We start from the raw sequence: 19,901 nt of genomic DNA, 5'->3' as shown, positions 1-19,901 counted from the left end.
GAAACATCTTCCTGTCCTTCCCTTCTGGAGTCTTACAAGGTGGGGTTCATCAGAGACTTGCCGGACCAGAGAAGCCTGGTGAGGTCTGGAAGCGGTAAGCCCCAGGTGGAGAGCTTGATCCCATGAAGCCAGGGGAAGTGGCAGCACAGAGGAGTGTGAACTGGGCTGTGGGCTGTGAACACTGGGGGTCCCTCCTGCGTGCTCACCTCCAAACTCCTGCATGGTGCTTACACAGCTCATTTTACATCACTATGATGAAATGCCTTGCAGAGCAACCTAAGGAAGGAGCTATTTATTTCATGGGTTCTTGGTTTCAGAGGTTCAGTGTGGGGTTGCTTGGCTCCACTAATCCTGAGTGAATGGGGAGAGGCAGGGCACTAACATAGAAGGCATGAACAACAAAGGCTGTTCCGTTTGCAGTGGACAGGCAGCTGACAGCAGAGATGGTGGGGCATGCGACAAGACGGCACCCTGAGGACCCATCCCAGTGACCTATTTCCTCCAAAGTCTTACTTCCAACCAGCACCATCAGGTAGGAAAGCCAAGCATTCAATACACGACCTTATGGGGGACAGCTGTCATTCAAACTGTTTATGGATGGCAAGGTGGAACAAAGGGAGGCTGACCCCCGGAAGAGCCCCAACAGGAAGAAGTGGGCACAAGTACTGACCCCCACAAGTACCCTTTGCCCAGTACTTGCTCTCCTAACAGAGGCAGATGCCACAGTCTAGGCTGAGTGCAAACTAGGTCTTAGTGCATCTCGCATGTGTTGCCTTGCCAGGAATAACCACCAACATATAAAATAGGAAGTGCTGTGGGCATTTTGTCTGGTGCTCTGAACGTTACACTCTCAGAAAGGACAGAGATAATTATGTTTGAACAGTACTTGCTTTTTTCATGTTTGTGAGTTAATTACAGTAAAAATCATTTAGACATTACCTGGAGGGACATATGTGCCAGGCTGCATGATCAAACCAGCCATGGGACACTTGGCAGCCACAACTTAGTGGAGCTGATGGGAAAAGGGGAGGCATGTCTACCAGTGGGGAGGGTCCCTGGGAATCTCTGAATGCACTGAGGGAGTGCTGACCGGGCACAAAGTGGCTTCTTAGAGGATCTACACCTAGCAGGCACAGCTCATGACTGGCCCCATCACATGGGAGGTCCAACGGAAAGAACCAGGCTGAAGGGATAAATCAGGAGAGGAGCTGAGCTCACTTGGATACTCATTCCAGTGCACAGTGCAGTTCTGACAGAAGAGAGAGGTTGCCTCCCTTCACAGAATACCTGTCCTATATAGGGGATTTGTGCTCTGCCAGCAGCTGGGCCCAAGCACAAGCCCAGAATCAGAGCAGGTGACGCTTGGTCACAGTACCATGGGCCCCAAAGCTCTGTGTGAGTGAGTCCTCAGGTGAGAAGAAGCCATTAAATTAATGCCACATGATACAGACATGATGGAACCCTCCAGAAAATGGAATTTTAAAGGGCAGGTCTTGGTGGCTAGCTGACCACCTGCGTGTGGTTAATGAATAAGTAAAAAGGGCAAATGACAGCAACCACCATCCGTTTCCAGGGCTGGGCGTCTGCCTCCAGCTCCAAGCATCTGCCTCCAGCTCCAAACAATGCCGCTGCCTTTTATTCCACTATTGGCACAACACAGTGCGTGCAGAGCAGAAGTCAGCAACCATATCAAGATGTCATTAAGTTGTCAAAGAGGGAAGTAGCCCTCTGCAAATCAGAGCAGTGTCTGAGCCTGGAGACTGCTCCTATGTGTGAGCTGGGGCAGCCACAGCACAGCCTCTGAGATTATCCTGACACAGAGAAGCCAGGCAGAGGAAGGCCACACTGCGAGGATCAGTGATTGAGACAAACCTGCCCAAGCACCCATGAAAGCTAGGGCTCTGGCTAGTCCCTAGGTGCCGGGAGTCAGGTGTGGTGCTCAGGAGGAGTCAAAAAGAACCCATTAGCCCCCCCTCAAGACTGCTCTCCTCAAAGAGCCCATCCTTCCTCCTGATGCCAGCCTGAGCCAGAGTACTGTCCCCTTGTGACTCAAGGGGATATGGGGCAGTGCCATAAAAGAGACCCACACACCATATCTCATGTCACAAACAGTCCACATAAAACCATGTGCGATGACACACGCCATAACGCCAGAATCTAGGAAGCTGAGATAGAAGGATCTTGAATTCAAGGTCATCCTGAGCTACATCCGGAGCAAGACCCCGCCTCAAACAACAAAAGCCACCCCATGTGCACTCTTTCACAAGACACATTCCTGGGTAGCCTAGGACCAGACAGGTCCTAGAGAGGCCAATCACCACCTCCCTGCAAACCTAGGCCAGGCACACTATCTGTCCTTTCAGTTTGGTCAGGGACAGGAAGGAATGTAGAGGATCCCCTATCCATAAAACTTCCTGAAGCTACTTGGTGTAGAAAGAGCCACTGTCAGCTAATCCTCTTTTGAATAAACTCCAAACACATCAGGCGCTCCCATCCTTCTGCTTCAGTAAGGGTGTAGGGTGAGGTACAGGCCAGCCCTGGGCTTCCAGTCTCCTCCGCCAGCATCTGCAACCCTGATGGCAAGGCTGTGTCCACGGAAGCTGTGGATCCTACAGCGGACCTCAGGTTTCCTGAGTGACTTTGGATTGTAGAACCTGCCAGATGGATTTTCAAAAGCCATCAGATAGAGACTCCAAAGGAAGCCGAGGAGCTTAAGGTCAAATGTTCAGTCTGGTGGGTTTTGATTGCAAAGGCCAGGTAATCCCATCAGCCTTGCTCCCGGTGCCCTATTGATTACCGCAGCGTCTGGAAGCAGCCGTGCACATCAGATCTGGCTGCTTCCCAGCTCGAGCCCAGACAACTGGCCCCTTTGTCACCTGCCTGTTACAACCAGGCCTTCCCTCCCAAACAGTACAGAGAGACAGTGAGTCAGCCCAGAGCCCAGAAGGGAAAGGTCTGCTGGGGGAACTGTCTTAGCCATGGTGTCACAGTCTCCCTTGGGACCACAGCTGCTGGGCCTGACCTACACAGCACACACAGCCTCATACACCAGGGGAACCAACCCTGCAGACATGAATCTACCCTCAAGGTTACTCTAGGCTCTATTCTGCACCAGACAATGAGCTGCCTCAGCAAAGCAGGGCCAGACTAAAGGAGCGCTTTAATAGTCTCAGACTCAGCTACGGAGTTCCTCTATTCTTGAAGACTATAGGAGCATGGGGAAAGCAGACTGCTAACAGCTGATACCTGACCAATCAAAGTCCTGGGCTTTAAGCCCTTCAGTCAAGGGCAATTAATTCCCAGGATGTAACTGTAAGAGACATGGGGAGTTTACACGAGTTCAGCAACTGGGGTAGAATCTTCCAGTGTACCAGCTGGAGATGCCTGCCGTCAACTCCCAGGCAGCATCAGTCCTTTCTTGCTAGAGTCAATTCTTCATAAGGAAATACCTAGGTGAACAGCTCAGTGGTAGAGTGCTTGCCTAGGTTATGCAGCCCCAGCAACACACACACACACACACACACACACACACACACACACACACACACACACCTCTGCATGCATGCATGCAATTACCCACATAATTCTTTTGATGGGGCATGGTAATAGTCACCTATAAACCCAGCATGTGGGGAGGAGACAGGTGGATATGAGTTTGGGGCCAGCCTAGGCTACATAGTATCATTTTATCTCAAGATAAAGAAAGAGAGAGAGAGTGCACACCAAGTGGGGCCAGCTGGCCTGGACCTGGACCTCCACTGTCCATCCCTACAGCTCACAGTTGAAAGTATCTGCCAGCTTCTGAGCTGTCTCTCATCTTGGCAAGCTTGGTTTGAGCAAGGAGGTAGGGCCAAGGGGATGCTGAAAGAACAGTGTCTTAGGTAGGGTTCCTATTGCTGTGAAGGGACACCATGACCACAGCAACTCATAATAAAGGGAAGCATTTCATTGGGCTACTTGACAGTTTCAGAGGTTTAGTCCATTATTATCAGGGCAGGAAGCATGTCAGCCCACAGGAAGACATGGTGCTGGATTGGCAGACAGCAGGAAGAGAGTGGAACAGTGGGTCTGGCTTGAACATCTGAGACCTCAAAGCCCATCCCCAGTGACAACTCTTCCTCCAATAAGATCACACCTACTCCAACAAGGCTACATACAGTTCTACTCCCGAGAGCCTATGAGGGCCATTTTCATTCAAACCACCATGGACAGTCACAGTTCTGTTCACAAGGACAGCTTGGGGTGCAGGAGGCATTCTGGGAATATCTTATGGAGATGAGACATACACTTCCTCAAGGCTGTTTCAGTTTTTTTAGGTCTATGGTTTTGATAAGAGGGGTCCCACAAAGATTGGTATGTTGGAGTCTTGCTCCCCTGTGAGGCAATGCTCAGAAGAGGCATATTATGGTATTAAGTTCATCAATAGATTAACTACTGACAGACTAATAGCTCAGTGGGCTTTTAGGAGGCTAAGCCTAACTGAAGTAAGGCACTGGGAGGTATATCCTTAAAATAGCATTTTAGAGCCCTTGTCCATCCATCTGTCTGTCTGTCTTCCCCTACCTGTTCTTTTCAAGCTACCATGAGAGTAGCTGCGCAACATGCTTCCACTACTACAGTATTCTGCCTTATGTCAGATCCACAGTGATAAAGCCTGCAAACCTCCGAGTGAAACCTCTGAAATCATGAGCCAAAATAAACCATCCCTCTTTTGAACTTGTTTCTCTCAGGTACTTCGTCATAGCAGTGAAACCCTGACTTATATACTACAGTTGAGTAATGCCCAACCCTAAACCTGAGTGGAATAAAAAGCTAAAAACGATTTATCCTTGCTGTGGTTTGAATCTGAGCTGTCCCCTAGAGGTTCATGTGATTGAACATCCAGTCTCCAGCTGGGTGCTATTCTGGAAGCTTGCAGAACCTTTATTAGCTGGGCACTGGAGGCAAGCTGTGAGAGTTACAGCCTGACCACCTGTTTGGTCCCATTCTCTGCTTCCTGACGACTGCCACGACATGATGTCACACTCCCGCTGACAGGCCCTGAGTCGCCCCTGTTGTCAAGCCTTCCCTACCATGATAAGCCATGCCTTCTGAGACACTAAACCAAGCTACGTCCTTCCTCCCTTAGGGTCAAGAGTTCTGTTGAAATGAGAAAGGTCACTAGTGTGTGGACTCTCAGGGTCAGGAAGTGAGAGAGAGCCTGGGCAGCACTGCTGACCTCCATGACACCGTGACCTTGGCAGAAGCCTTGTGACTGGTGACGCTTATGACTGGTGTGGCACTAGCAGAGGTTCTCCACAAAGCTGAGTGTGGCTTCCTTATGGTAGGGCAGAGTGTCCCACTAGAGAGAACCACAGCAACATACTGTACTGTGGTCCTGACCAGGGTCAAGCAGGAGTGAAAGAGATGCCACTTCTCCAGCCAGACAGAAGATTACAAGCTCACTGCCCACCTGGGACGGCACAGTGACTTCCAGGTCAGCCATTCAGGGACAATATTTCTGCACTCCTAGCAACATCATCACCTCATGCTGGCCTCTCGGATGTAGCCAACCTACCAACACACCGCTGTAATGGTACTGTGGATCCGAGGAAGGAATCAGAGCAGTGGTTAGACTTACTCACTGGTGTCCCATGCTATCATATAGAGGCCATGACAGACCACAGGCAAGCCTTTCTTGGCCTCGCTCAGCACAGTGAACCTGTTTCCTCTTTAAAGCAGGGAAGTGGTAAGGATCTGGCTGCCGATGGAATATAAGATGGAATATAAGGGAAGGACCCGGCATAGCCTCTCCCCAGCAGCCCAGCTGTCTACCCGAAAGGCAGCTAAGCAAGATTTGTCTTCTCCCAGCCCTGCCTTGGTCCCTCCCAAGAGTCAAGCCAAGAAAACTTCACAGGGAAACCAGAGCTTGCGTCTCTCCTGCTACCAACTCTGCCTCCGCTGCATCTCCACAGCAAAGCTGATGGCCCAGGGCCAGCCTGGGATGCTGCCAAGGGACCTAGAAGCAGAACTGACGCCAATTTGTGGAGCTGACCCCCACCCCACCCCAAAACAGCAGAGCAAGATGCCAGGATCTGCAACGGATGCTGTGCAGTCTGCTTGGAGCATAAGGGACAGCACACGAAGTAGAGGCAGTACAGAGGACAGTCCTTTAGGGGCTCTGGCCCTCTGCAGAGAGCTCAGAGTCCCTATGGCGGCCAGGTGCCATGTCACTCAAATCAGTCACAGACTCAGCAGCCCACCTGGTAATGAACGCCATGGGGCACCAGGTAGCAAAGGCTGCAATTTACACATTAGCCCAGAATAATCACTCTCCAGGCAGAAATGACACACTGGGAGACAAGATTCTCTGATCACTTCAAACATCCCTGGTTAGTGTCTGGCCTCAGTGCTGTGAGCAGGCAGGAGCGCTGCCAGGTATCTTGGAGAATAGAAGTGGGCCAGCCTCTCCCAGGGAGCTTACAGCCTGGCCTCTGGTCCCAAACTCCTCACATGGACAGCCCTAATCCTCCACCATCTCTCAGAGAGAAGCCAGGGAAGGACAGACCATCTGTGGCTAGAGACAGGCATTAGTAACACCTCTAAATATAAGTAACGAGCCTCAGAAAAGGGGCCCAGACAGCACACACTCCTCCAGCAAGCCTATGCAGAAGCCACCGCAGGCTGGTCCAAACACCACAGGTATCTTTAGTATTCAGGGAATCTGGGCTTTCCAATAAACCATGCCTCCAACCTATAGGTTTAATCTGACCCCTCCTCCCAAGTGAGGTTCAGAGCTGTGATTCAGAGCTTGCCAGCAAAGGCCCTTCCTCCTGCCCCAGCCCATCATCATCCTCAGCAGGCTTGGTACCAAGGCAGGGACCCCTCCTTACTTTCCCATCCAGGTGGCGTAGCTATCGGGAAGCCTGGGCACAAACAGGGTTGATTTTCCAGTGTCCACGTCGATGACACCATAGCAGCCTGACTCAATGACACCGAAGGCCCAGTGAAAGAAGGACTCCTGTGGAGGGAGCGCAGGGCCTCATTACCCAGTGAGCAGAGCAGAGGTACGGAAGGCAGGTGAGCAGAGACTGAGGCCTCCCTGCTAGACTCAGGCCTCCTCTTAGGAAATGGCCTCGGCCCTGCACAGACTAATTCCCAATCCAGCCGCCAGCTGTCTACCCTGGCATGCTGCAGTTCGTCAAGAGCAGACAGGGGACCCTCTGACCCTGCCTTCCACCCTCTCTTAATTACATTCATCTATTACCGTCTATGTCTGTGTGTGTGCCACAGCACTCACGTGACATAAGAGGATAACCTGTATGAACAGGTTCTTTCCTTCTACCTTACGGGTCCTGGGGACAGAACTCAGGTGTCTGGCTTTGCAGCAAGCACTTCTATCCACTGAGCCATTTCCCTAGCCAAACTCAGGTCTTTTATTTTTAATGATTTAAGTTTCCTGTGTGTCTCTACCTCATCCATCTGAAGGTCGCTTCCTAGAATCATGGCAGCCAGCGGCCAACAGCACCAATTCAGAAACCCACAGAGAATATCTTTAGCCAAATGGGGATTCTCGCCTTGCCCCGGCCTCCCTTGATGCTCTGCAGTAAGCACGGAGCTGGTGTCACCAAGGTATGAAGTGTGGGGGAGGGGGGCTCTTCTCAGATGAACCCAGAATGACATCAATCAGGGAGCCCACAGCTGAATTTAGAAACGTGATGATTTTTTAAGCTACAAATATATAAAAGCTCTAGAAGCTTCAATATTAGGCAGAAAAAGCCTGAGACCTCCATGATACCTGGCAGCTGGGGGCTGCAAGCCTGTGGCTACGGGGACAATGGGGCCATGAGGATCATAGCCCATCTGTGTCCTGCTGCAGTGGATAGGCTCCAGCCTGAGGCTAGACCTTGCCTTTTCCCTTCCTTACAACCTGCCCCTTCACATTCCTCTGTGCCCCCACCTCCCACTCTAAGAAAGGTTCTGGCCACAGTTCTAGGTCCGGAGGCTGAGAGAGAAAATAACTGCAGCCGTGGAACTGGACTTTGTGCGTGCATGCATGATGGTTGAACTGGACATTAAAGCTAGAGCCTACTATGCGGTAGGCAGGTGCTCAACCACTGAGCCACACCCCTTGCCCCTCACTGGGGCATTCTAGACAGGGGCTTTACCACTGGGACACATACCCCACTGCTCATTGCTAGATTCTAGAACAACATTCTCAGTTGGGTTTTTTTCTTTTTTAATTTTTTTTTTTTTATTTTGAGGTAGGGTCTCCCTAAGTTTTCCAGGCTAGTTATAGACTACTGATCTAACTAATTAAGCCTCGCAAGTACTGGGATTTCAGGCCTTCACTAGGCCCAGCTAGAAGATAGGGCTCTAACAGGTCTACCTCTTGGCAAGCTGGCCTTCCCCCAGGCCTCAGTTTCCTCCTCTGTAAAGTGGGTACGATGAATCAATGTGTGTAGGCCCAATTCTGGGTTACCCTTGCTTCCTGGGCAAGTGTTGTTACTTCTGAGGACTTTGTGTTGCAGTAATTCTCAGCTAAGGACAGGATATCTAGGCTGCATACTGGCACTCCAGAACCTCAAAGAGATCTTAATATATATACAGGTCTGGTAGAAGGGAACATGACCAAGGCCCAGTTAGGATGCCAAGGGTGAGCACTGGCTAACCCAGATGAAGGCCTCTGAACAGGCAGCTCACACAACCCTCACAGATCTCCTCTCTGACAGCATCTGGTCTTAGGAACTCAACCCCTCCTCTGTAGCTTCACTTTCTGCTGTCCCCCAAACTGTAGTCAGTGGCCGAGACCAGCCTCTGTTTTACCCACTCCTGTGCACACTGCCCTCTTGCTTGTCCAAATTCACCCTGGCTCACTCCAAACCCCAACTCCTCTGTGAAGCTAGACTGTTTGCACCCACAAGGATATCTTTCTATTCCCTGACCCCAAATGCTGACCCCAAATGTGGATCCCTGCTCCAAGCTGCCTCTAGGGGCCCCTGGAACCAACCCCTGCCCAGCCCTGAGCACCATGCCTGGCAAGCCTGTGACAGTGGGGTGCGGCTCACCTGGCGGAAGACGATGGAGGTATCGGTGCAGTATCGTTGCATCTCTTCCCCACCCTGCAACACGACAGCTGAGCCGGCCTGTACAGCTCCATTCTTCCTCAGCCTCTCACACAGGCGCTGCCTGTTCAGGGCGAATAGTGCCAGTGGCACCTTCAGGGTCTCATTCCCCAGGGAGAAGGAAGGGCTGCAGAGACATGAGCACAGGCTGGTTAGCATATCCCCACATGTGTCCATTACCTGCCGTCTGGGCCTGCAGGGGGACTCTGGGCAACCTGTGGTAAGCCGGCCTATGCTTAGCCTGTTGGGACCCAGAGATAACCCTTCACTGAGCCAACCACTGAGCCAACCAAGGCTTGTCCATAATACTTCTCTACCCTTCTGCTCCTGAGCGCCCAGCTTACCTGGGGATGAGAGGTGACTGTTCCTGCTCAGCTGGTAGGCGGACAAGGCTTATGTGGGAAAGCCTCTGTGGGGGAGATGGCACTCATGTGCCACCCTCCAGGGCCTGCCATCTGCTTTGGATTTTCAGGAACAGGTGGGAAAGCTGAGCTCTGACCCAGACAGCACTCGCCATTCCGCCCCCTTTCACATCCGTTCCCAGCCTTACAGCCTGTATTGGTGGCTCCCGTGCTCAACAATGCCCAACCCCTCAGTATACACAAATAGTGCAGCCCCACGGCACCATGTCCCTGTGACCAGCAACTGCAGAGTACAGCCTTCAAGGATAGCAAGGCTGGTGTTCTGGAGAGTCTGCTGGAGCTGGGGAGGGCCAGGTCTGCCTTCACTGGGAGATGTACCTCCCTAGGTTTCTAAGATAGCTCCTGCCCAGGTCCCATGCCAATCCACAGATTGCTTCTGTACGAAGTTTCTCCCCCCACTGGGGCACCTTCAACATCCAGACATATAATAACCCAACCCTAAAAAAGGGAACCTGCCTCCTCAGCCCTCTCATCAATCCATTTCTCCCTCCACTTTGCTGTTAACACTCCAAAGAGAAACCAAGCCTCTGGTACTTCTGACAACACATGCTCCCCAGTTTATCCCGAGGCCTACACATCACTCCCCTAAACAAACAGTACATCTGACCACAATGAGCCTACGCGCCTAAATCCACACTGGGTCCTGACCTAGTCCTCACCAGGTCTTTCTGTAGCCATGACACTGTGACACAATACTGCTGGACTCCACTCCACTCCTCCGTCTTCTCTGTTTTCCCCATCATTTCCAAGCCAGCCTTGTACTGGAACCCCAGGATGAGATCCATACTCTTCCTTCCACTGTGCATAGCTGAGTGGATTCAGTGCTTCAGCTCTAAGTACCATCTGTCATCACAGGCCAATGATGTCCCTCTACATGCAGAGAGAGGTCCCTGGACCTCTGATATAACAGCATGACAAAGACTTGAACCTTGCTTCCTCCTGCCACTAGAGAGAGCTGTGCTCTGATGGTGCTCAAGCCATCCCTGCCTTGTCATCCCACCTCTGATCCATCACCCTCACACACCTAGCCCACATGGCCCAGATCCACCTTTGTCCAACTTTAAGACACCCTCCACTGCTTTCTTAGTCTGAGCTTTCCCGCCCTTCAGCAGCCTCCTCCTATGTGCAAAGCTCAGACTTAATTTGTGGCTGTCTCTCCAGGTAACATGTGACAAAGACAGAACTGGTATCTATGTCTGGTGTAATGAGACTGGGAAGGAAGGCAGGCAGACCAAGCAAAGCAGCTAGAAGTCAGACAAGGGTGGGAATGTAGCAGGGAGACCCTGAAATCTCCAGGCAGGGGCAGTGGCAGAGTTCAAGAGAGCAGGCTTAAGCCGCAGCCTCTGCAGCAGAGTAGGCTCTGAATGAGGACCATGATGCCCCATCACACTGCAAGGGAGCTAAGAAGAGGCCTCATGACCCTCACACCCTACATATACCTCCTACATACCTTGGCCCCAATGCTGCCTTGTAATCATCCCTAGACTCATTTCTTCCCGACCACCACCATCACTCACCCCACGTAGCACCAGGCCAATCTCCCCATTTGCCCTCCAGATCCAGCCCACCCACAGTGCCTTGGACCTATAGACTGTGAGTTTGTAGGTCCATCAGCTAGGCCTCCAGATTCCAGGTAGGCTGAGCCTATGAGAGGTGTGAGAGGTGGGGGAGGGGAAGGAGCAAAACATGAGCATAGAGCTCCCTCGACTCCTTCCATGGCAGGCCATAAAACTAAATGGCCTGTACCTGTCTCTCAGAGCAGAGAGCCACAATTTCCCCTCCCCTTCAGGTTCTTTTTACTTTCCTGCAGATCTGTAAAACCATCGTTACAGCCAACTCCTGGCACCAACCAGGACCCTAACTGAGACAAGCCTTCCAGGAGACAGACCCAGATCTGTCTGAGTCACTGTGTCCTGTGCCTACCACAATGCCTGACACACAGCAAGTGCTTGTGGGGGCCAAATATCAACTGTGCAGATGGGGAGGTGCCACATCAGCACCATTCAGCTCCCAGCGGGGAGCACCTCCACACGCTGGTGGTCTAGATACTCACTCCTACCCCCCAGCACCTGCCCTTCCTTCCTCCCAAGAGAGTGAGTGGGAGGTCTGGTGGGCACAAGCAGCCAGGACCTCCACAAAGCTGGGGTTGATATCTGCCCTTCTCAGCCACAAGGGTGAAAGAGCAGGAGTATCCTAGTAACAGCTTGTAAGCAAGGCTCCCAGCTGGCCTGGCTGACAGGAACTGAAAGTGCACCCTCCAGCACCCACACTCAGAACTCCCACCCCCTTCCTACCCACTGGGTTACACCCAGGGAAGGGGGTCAGCACAGCACAGGAGGGGGAATTCATGAGCAAATGCATAAGGACTTGATAGACGGGCTCAGGTCAAGTCACCCCACCCACAGTACCATGGCTGAAACGCTGGGCTGAGCTTCCTTGCCTCCCACAGCATCCCTCTACGTGAGCCACCTCCTTAAGCCTAACAAGTGACACCTGTCCCTGGCATGTGATCATCCCATCTAGAAGGTTCTTGACCTCTTGTCCAAAATTGTCGAAAAGGTCTAAAGTCCCTTTGGACACCCAGACCTGGGGTCTACTGCCTGCTTCATGTAAGACACTTGAGCATCTGAGCATGTTGGGGGCTCCTCGGAACAAGCCCTGGGATACTCACTCACCCCTCCTACGGGGCTCAGTCACACCACCACCCACCTTATCTGGGTTAAAGAAAGCCAGTTCAGCCTGAGCCACCAGGCAAGGCCACGTGCTCCCGTCAATAAGAACTCCAGGACACTCTCAGGATCAAAGATTACAGAGATACCAAACCCTCAAAGGGATAGTCAGGGTCAGAGCAAAAGTGACTTCTCTCTGTAAATTCATCTAACATAGTACCAATAAACCATCCTCAGCTCATTTCTTTTGTGATCCTGGGAGCTGAACCCAGCATCTGGCACATCCTAGGCAAGCACCTGCCCCTGAGCTATATCCCCAGGCATCGCCCTTTTTTAACATTTTATTTTGAGACAGACTGGCCTTGAACTTGCTCTGTCAGCCATGAAGTCCATGCATTTGCAATTCTGCTCAGACTCCTGAGGCCTCCTCTAGGCCTGGCTGTCCAACTGGTTTCTGGTGAAGGGTTTGTTTGTTAGTTGGCTAGTTGGTTGTTAATTGACCCTTGGAATTTCAAAGCCACAAGCATGTCATTCCTGAGTCCCAGAACAAAGTACAATCCACTGCATGCATCCAGGGCATAGATATGTCTGAGAGGAACAAAGTGGCTCATGGATCAGCTCAAGGATAAAGACATCCACAGGACAGACTCTCCCAGGCCAACCACCAACACCCAGGAGGCAACCCAGGGCCAATAGCAGACCCCAGGGAGCGTGCAATACCACAGCTCCTGCAGCCCACCATTGTAGCAACCTCCCTGTGCTGCTGTCTCAGGGTTTCTGTTACTATGATAAAGACCATGACCAAAAAAGCAAGTTGGGGAGGAAAGGGTTTATTTGGCTCACACTTCTACACCACTGTTCATCGACTAGGAAGTCAGGACAGGAACACAAACAGGGCAGAAACCTGGAGGCAGGAGCTGATGCTGAGGCCATGGAGGGGTGCTGCTTACTGGCTTGTTCTCCATGGATTGCTCAGCCTGCCTTCTTACAGCACCATGACCACCAGCCAAGGGTGGAACCATCCAAAGTGAGCCGGGCCCTCCCTCGTCAATCGTCAGTTCCTACAGACAAATCTGGTGAGAGCTCATTTTCTCTAATGAGGTTCCCTCTTTCAAAACCACCCTAGCTTGTGTCAAGTTGACCTAAAACTATCCAACACCACCACCCTCTCCCTTGCCCTCAATGGCCACCTGTAGGTTTCTGACCGAAGGCCCAAGGGCAGATGAAGAGCCATGCATGGAATATTAATAACTTATCTTCTTGATGAAAAATAATTTCTTTGTTTTCTCTAACTTATAATTCAAATTTACATTCGATTCACTATTATTGGTGCAAGCAACTAGCCTGAGTATCACCACGCCCGGGACTGCCTCCCACAGAGCTCACCAGCGCTTTCACATCACAGCATTGTTAGAACACTTTCTCATCTGTCAAGTCTTCAAAATCAAGGTGCCTGTTAGACCTGCTCCAGGCTCCTGTTATCTAATTAATGTGTCAATAAAAGCGCATGTGACCACATCACAGATTCACTTAACATCTTGACGGCTGTATTTCCATGTAATTTGTTTTCCTTGTGATCCCTTATTTATTTAATGGAATTTAAAACATTATGCCCAGCTGGGTGTGGCAGCATCCTAGCACTTGGGAGGTTGAGGCAGGAGGATTGAAACTCAGAAGCCAGCCTGGGCTACACAATAGCAATCCTTTGCATATACTGAACTAATAAATAAATAGCATTAAAGAAGGATGTTGCCTTGGTCTGTCACTAAGGTTCATGAAGAGGCTTAGTCTCCAGCTTAACATTAGTCATGGACCTTAAAAGGTCTGGGGCTTTCTGGGAGATGATTAGGAATTAATACTGTCTCAAGGGAACAAGTTAGGTCTCACAGACTGTTACAGTTACTAAGGCAGTAAGTTGTCACAAGATGGTCGCTGCCATGGGACCTCTCTTTTATGCAAAGCTACACCTTCCTTTCATATGTATCCCTTCCATGCAATGTCATCTATCAAGTTCTAACATAAAGTAAGGTGTGTTGTTGGCTGACATGGCTTCCAGGACTGTGAGCCAAAATAAAATTATTTTCCTAATAAGGTACCAGTCTTGTATATTTAGGTATAGTATCAGAAAACAGACTAAGACAAGCATATAAGCCTTATCAATACTCACAAGCTCCATAGCACAAACTATAACAAGATCCCTGTGCTACTACATGATAAGCTCTCAGAGAAAGAGGCTGGCCAAGAATGACCAGGCACTGAGATGTTCAGTAGCCACTGGCTACCTAACTACAGGAAGATATCCCTGACTGGAGGGGCTTTGGGCAGGGGCAAGTGCCACATAGCTGCTTTCCTCTCTCCTGAGGAGGTCTGGAGAACAAGCACACACACCTAGGGACAAAGACAGGACTGAGTCGAGAGAGGACCAAGCCTAGGGGAGAACAAAAGAGGCCAAAGGGTACCTGGGCTGGCCTGGCTTCCACAGACTCACCTGTTTTCCTGAGCGAACACGAGGACTTTGCTCAGAAGTACAAGGTTCACATAAGGGAGTGACAGCTTTTGACCCTGACTACATTTTGTGTCCAGAGTGCTTAGCCCAGCACATCAGGTAGCTCCTCAGACACACACCCAGGGCAACTAGTGTGATGCTCCTTGGTGATATGCAGTGGCTACCGGAGTGGCTGCTCAGATGAGGAATGAGAACCCGTTCTGCATCCTACTCTTTGGAATTCTGTGCCTCTTCCTATCCACAACTCCTCTCCTTTGGCCACGCTGTCTCCCAAGAACACAGAAAGGATTCTGGAAAAATTCATATGGTAAAACAACTCTTTCATTTGAAAGGCACCATTTCACATATCCCTGAGGTTGGTGGCCCCAGGGATACAAACCAAATAGCTCCCTGGGCTCCAGGGATGCCAGGAAAGGAATAACAGAAACCAAGTCCTCAGCTATGCAAGATGTGAAGATGTGTACTACTAAAACAAATTGAGGTTCTCTGGGGGTTTGAGCAGATTCAATAGGAGGCCTGTTTATGGGAGGAGGAGCCATCTGCAGGCTGGACCTCCAAATCCATGAACAATCTTTTAATCATGTTATAAGACAAGAGCATCCCAGGGTCATGAGCTGAGCAAGCTCCGGGACAAGAACAGAGGGAAACAAATGCAGACAGGCCCAGCTACAGCCTAGAGCTTTCAGCCTCTGTACATAGAAAACTCAATGCATGGCTCAAGGAGAAAGCGGGGACTACCTCCTACCAGTGCACAGAATTAGGAGAGTCTCTCACTGTGAGTCTGAGATGCTATATAGGGCTTCTACAGCTCCCCAATTCATATGGGGTACACCTGAGATTCTCATGAGCCTTCTGTTCCCAGGTATTACTAGGACTCTGTAGAAAACCAACTCAGATTCCTTGGGAGCCTTTGGCTATGAGCTGAGGCTCATTATACCAGACACTCTTAGTTGGGCATGGTGGTGTATGCCTGTAATCCCATTACCCTGGAGGCTTATAAAGAAGGATCATGAGTTGAAGACCTACATAGGCCGGGTGGTAGTGGCACACGCCTTTAATCCCAGCACTTGGGAGGCAGAGGCAGGCAGATTTCTGAGTTTGAGGCCAGCCTGGTCTACAGAGTGAGTTCCAGGGCAGCCAGGGCGACATGGAGAAACCCTGTCTTGAAAAACCAAAAAAAGAAAAGGAAAAAAAAAAAAAAAAAAAAAAAAAAGAAAAAAAAAAAAAAAAAAAAGACCTACATAGGGCAAGCCCCTATCTGAAAAAAAAAGAAAAAAAAAAAAAGAAAAAAGAAAAAAAAGCTGGGAATATAGTTTAGTGGTAGAACACTTGGCTTGGCACAGGGAGTCCTGGCTTACAACCTTGGCACTTATCAAAAAGGAGAGACAATTGACATGCCAACCTGTCACATAAATGCAGCAGCAGGGAGCTAAGCTTTCTACAGAACATCCTCCAGTCTTTAGGGCCTTACAGGAGTCAACCCAGGCTCAACACTTCTGAGATGGCTCTTCCCAAGGAGGCCCTGGCCAACTTGTGCTCCCCCCAACATCTGTCAGCTTTCTTAGTAAACATGCCTCCCCAAGACTTGTGTCACTTTTTGATTATCCTGGGTGATGACCCCAGAGAATCAGTTTGGCTTCAAGAGGCTTCCTTTAAGCATCTGACTAGTTCCTATCCCAGACCGGAAATCTTCCAAGAAAGAAGCAAGCCTTGAGCCAGCCTGGAGTCTCCAACCCAAACACAGCTGCTGGAACTGCCTGTGACTACCTTGCCAGCCCAGATGGACAGACAGACGATATCCCCAAAGACAGATACCTGCCCACGCTTATTGCTCACTGTGCTTCTTAATGGAGGGTCAAAGGCTGGGTTCACAATTCTGGTCCTGGCCTCCTGGAGACCTACCAGGACTTTGTCCGCACAGTTCTCCACCTTAAGTGTATCTCAGTGTTTAAAGTTCACTCAAAGATCGCCTAACACAAAGATCATCCCATGATCCTAGAGCACATGCCTCTTGTTGGCACAGACCAAGATCAAAGTTAGATGGCACAGAGTTAGATGACAGATCTGTCCATCAGCTTTAATGGCCCAGTGTTGCTCCTAGAAAACTGCAGTCACTAAATGATTCCTATGTTCAAAGCTCTCCCAACCTTGGAAACCACCTAAGATGGCACTGTTTCCACTGCCCTCGTTTTATACAGAGAGTTGCATTTGCTCCACTAATTTTACCATACTTGTCTCAGTTCCTAACTCAGTCTGTGAAGAACTGCCCTCTTCTACCCCTACCCTTCCTACAATCCCCTACCACCAAGTCCACACCCTCTCCCACTGAAACCACAGCTCATGCTATCGGGCTCTTTAAGAAGCCAAGTGAGCTGGGTGGGGTGGCACACACCTTTAATCCCAGCACTTGGGAGGCAGAGGCAGGAGGATTTATGAGTTCGAGGCCAGCCTGGTCTACAGAGTGAGTTCCAGGACAGCCTGTATAGCTCTATACAGAGAAACCCTGTCTCAAAAAAACAAAAAACAAAACAAAACAAAAAAACAAAAACAAACAAACAAAAAACAACAACAACAACAAAAGAGAAGCCAAGTGGTAGTGATACACACCTTTAATCCCAGCACTTGGTAGGCAGAGGTAGGTGGACCTCTAAATTTGAGACCAGTCTGGACTATAGAGTGAGTTTTGGGACAGTCAGGGCTACACAGAGAAACCCTGTCTTGAAGCAAAGCAAAACAAAGCAGAACAGATCTCAAGCAGGGTGTAGTGCTATCATGCCTGGAATGTCAGCACTCTGAAGGGCAAAGCAGGAGGATTCAGAGTCCCAGGCCAGCCTGTGCTACACAGTGAGAGGCTGTCTAAAATTCTTAAAAAGCAGATTCCAGATGGCAATCCTTCTTGCACTTCCCCAGGACAAAGTCTGGAGAAGTCACTAGCAGCACACCTACTAGTTCAAGGATGTACCCTACTCTCTCAGTCGTTATCTCTTAACCTTTGAACAGCTGTCCTTCAGCAACATTGAACAGAGCCCATCTGTCCAAACTTCCTCCCAACAGGACCACGGACCCTTTAATCATACAGAAGTATGACAAACCTAAGCAGAGCAATGCAATGGACTACTGAGGCCCTGCATGAAGTCTGCATTGGCGCTAAAGAGGAGACAACTGACATACAGAAAATCAGGCAGCATAGAATTGATCAGATAGTTAAGGGAAGGTGTCTTGGAGAAGCTGACATTTGAGCCAGAAAAGAATCAGGAAAGTGCTGGCCTGATTAACAGATATTCCACGACCAGTACAAATACTACTCACTTTTCCCCTCACTTTTGGGGAAGCGCCTGGCAACCTGGCGCCCAGGCTAGGCTGGCCACCCTATCGGAGGGGCGTGGCAGTGAACAGATTTATGAAGCTCCCGCAAACGCTGCGGCCGCCACACCTTGGGCTCCAGGGCAACCCCCCAGGACCAGTGGGCAGCCGCGAGTGTGCAGAGGCTCTGCAGGTACCATTCGCCCGGCCCGGCTCTCGGTTCCGGTGCCCCGGAGAAGAAGCGCGCGGCCCGCGGCCACACAGCAACTCCAGTCAGAGCTCGGGGGCTGTCACACACTGTTCAACTAGGAACACGAGGCAGGCCACCTCTAAGCGGGCCGCAGGCAGGACAAGGACAAGGGACAAGCTCAGCACTCACCGCACGGTGGACGCCATGTTCACTCGGCGCTAGCGTCACGTGGAGTGAGGCGTCAGCTGAACCTGCCAGGGTTCCTCTAAGGCGGACGGGGCGGGGCCAGGGCGGGGTTTTTAAATGGGCGGGATGGCTTCGATCCCTCCCACTCTGGCTCTGGACTGCACACCCTTAAGTAGAGGAGCCCTGGAGCGGATTGGGCGTCTCAGGTTCTTGCAAAGAACTACAAGGAACTTGAGAGGCAACGCAGAAGGCTTTCCCTCTTGGGAAGAAGTGTCCTGAGACAGGAGATCAATTGATTCTAGGTTAGCTCCTGACCTTGTGTGTAAGTAGCAGCCCACCCATGAGAAGAACATACAAGAATGAAGAAACCATGGGGAGAATGGCCAAGGATGACAGAGAGCTGGGACGACTTGTGTAATAGAAGCCTTCAGTATTCAGGAAAGGAAGTCTGGGGAGAAAGTCTCTAGCTGAGATGTAAGCAAGACCTTCAGGGCCTTGTCTATAAGTTGGAGTTAACTCTAACAGGATCTAGTCCAAATCTCCTCAAGTGCAGAATGGAGGAGCTGAAGAAAGAGCAGCACGGGCAGGGGCAAAAGGGGAGGGGAGGAAGAGGTGGAGAATAGCAGAGCTGAGCCCTGGTGATAGGGTAGGGTCCTACAGAGAAAGGAGCATCAGGAGGCAGATGTCACCCTCCCTACTCTCAGCACTTATAGACACTGGTTCAAATGCTTTGCAGATGTTAGCACCACTGCTCACGGACATCTCACAAAAGCCCCATGAGGAAGGTACTGTCTTAGCACCATCTTACAGAGAAGGAGTCTAAGGCCCAGAAGGGTGAGCAACATGCCTGAGCTCACACAGGTTCTTGAGAACTTGGAAACACACACACACACACACACACACACACACACACACAGTGCATTAGCTCCATCTTCAGCTAAAGAGTCTCAACTCCCTAATAAGGGACACTTTTTTAAAATAGCAGAGGAGGAGCAGAGAGCTATTCGTGTCAGTTTGTAGTAAGAAAACCTGCCCCCAGCTAATCACAGCCCCACTTCTTTTGACATAAAATATGTCAAAATTAAGCCGACTGCTAGCTTAATGCTTATTAATGTGTAAAAGAAGTAATTATCCTAAATATTTACAAAAGAGAGGCAGAGAACACCCAGCCATTGAATGGAGCCCTCTTTCTGTAGTTGTAACAGGGAAGCACTGCCCACGGCTCCTGCCCACCCAGGCCCATCTGCACAGTGGGCCTCTAGGCAGGGTCTGCTCTGACACCTGCTGCCTCTCCCCACCCCTCCTCATCAGAAGCTCCAGCAGGACGGCCCCTCCCCGACTCTTGCTCAAGACCCTTTCGAGCAAGTCTGACCCGCATCCCTCACTGCTCTCTATCTGACTCCATCAAGGTCCCTGCCACCTATCACAACTGTCCACCAAAGGCTGAGGCAGAGGCTCCTCCTCCCCTGCTCCTGCCCATCAGAGGCTCTGGCAGGGACTCCAGGAGAAGCTGCTCAGGGT

The 19,901-nt window shown here is 50.6% G+C and overlaps 1 protein-coding gene across 1 annotated transcript in view; it reads right to left on the bottom strand.

The window, feature by feature from the left end:
- The window catches only part of Pepd (peptidase D), a 135,066-nt gene extending 116,601 nt beyond the window's left edge, over positions 1 to 18,465 (bottom strand). Inside the window, exons 1-3 of the mRNA XM_031386186.1 lie at positions 18,384 to 18,465; positions 9,048 to 9,231; positions 6,873 to 7,000 (exon numbers count right to left, since the gene is read on the bottom strand). Of these exons, the coding sequence (XP_031242046.1) occupies positions 6,873 to 7,000; positions 9,048 to 9,231; positions 18,384 to 18,400 (329 nt within the window). The 5' untranslated portion in view covers positions 18,401 to 18,465. The remainder of the gene's footprint in view (positions 1 to 6,872; positions 7,001 to 9,047; positions 9,232 to 18,383) is intronic.
- Positions 18,466 to 19,901: the final 1,436 nt, after the last annotated feature.

Source organism: Mastomys coucha, unplaced genomic scaffold (assembly GCF_008632895.1).
Source record: "Mastomys coucha isolate ucsf_1 unplaced genomic scaffold, UCSF_Mcou_1 pScaffold21, whole genome shotgun sequence".
NCBI classification, from domain to species: domain Eukaryota; kingdom Metazoa; phylum Chordata; class Mammalia; order Rodentia; family Muridae; genus Mastomys; species Mastomys coucha.
This window is presented reverse-complemented; position numbering and strand designations above follow the sequence as displayed.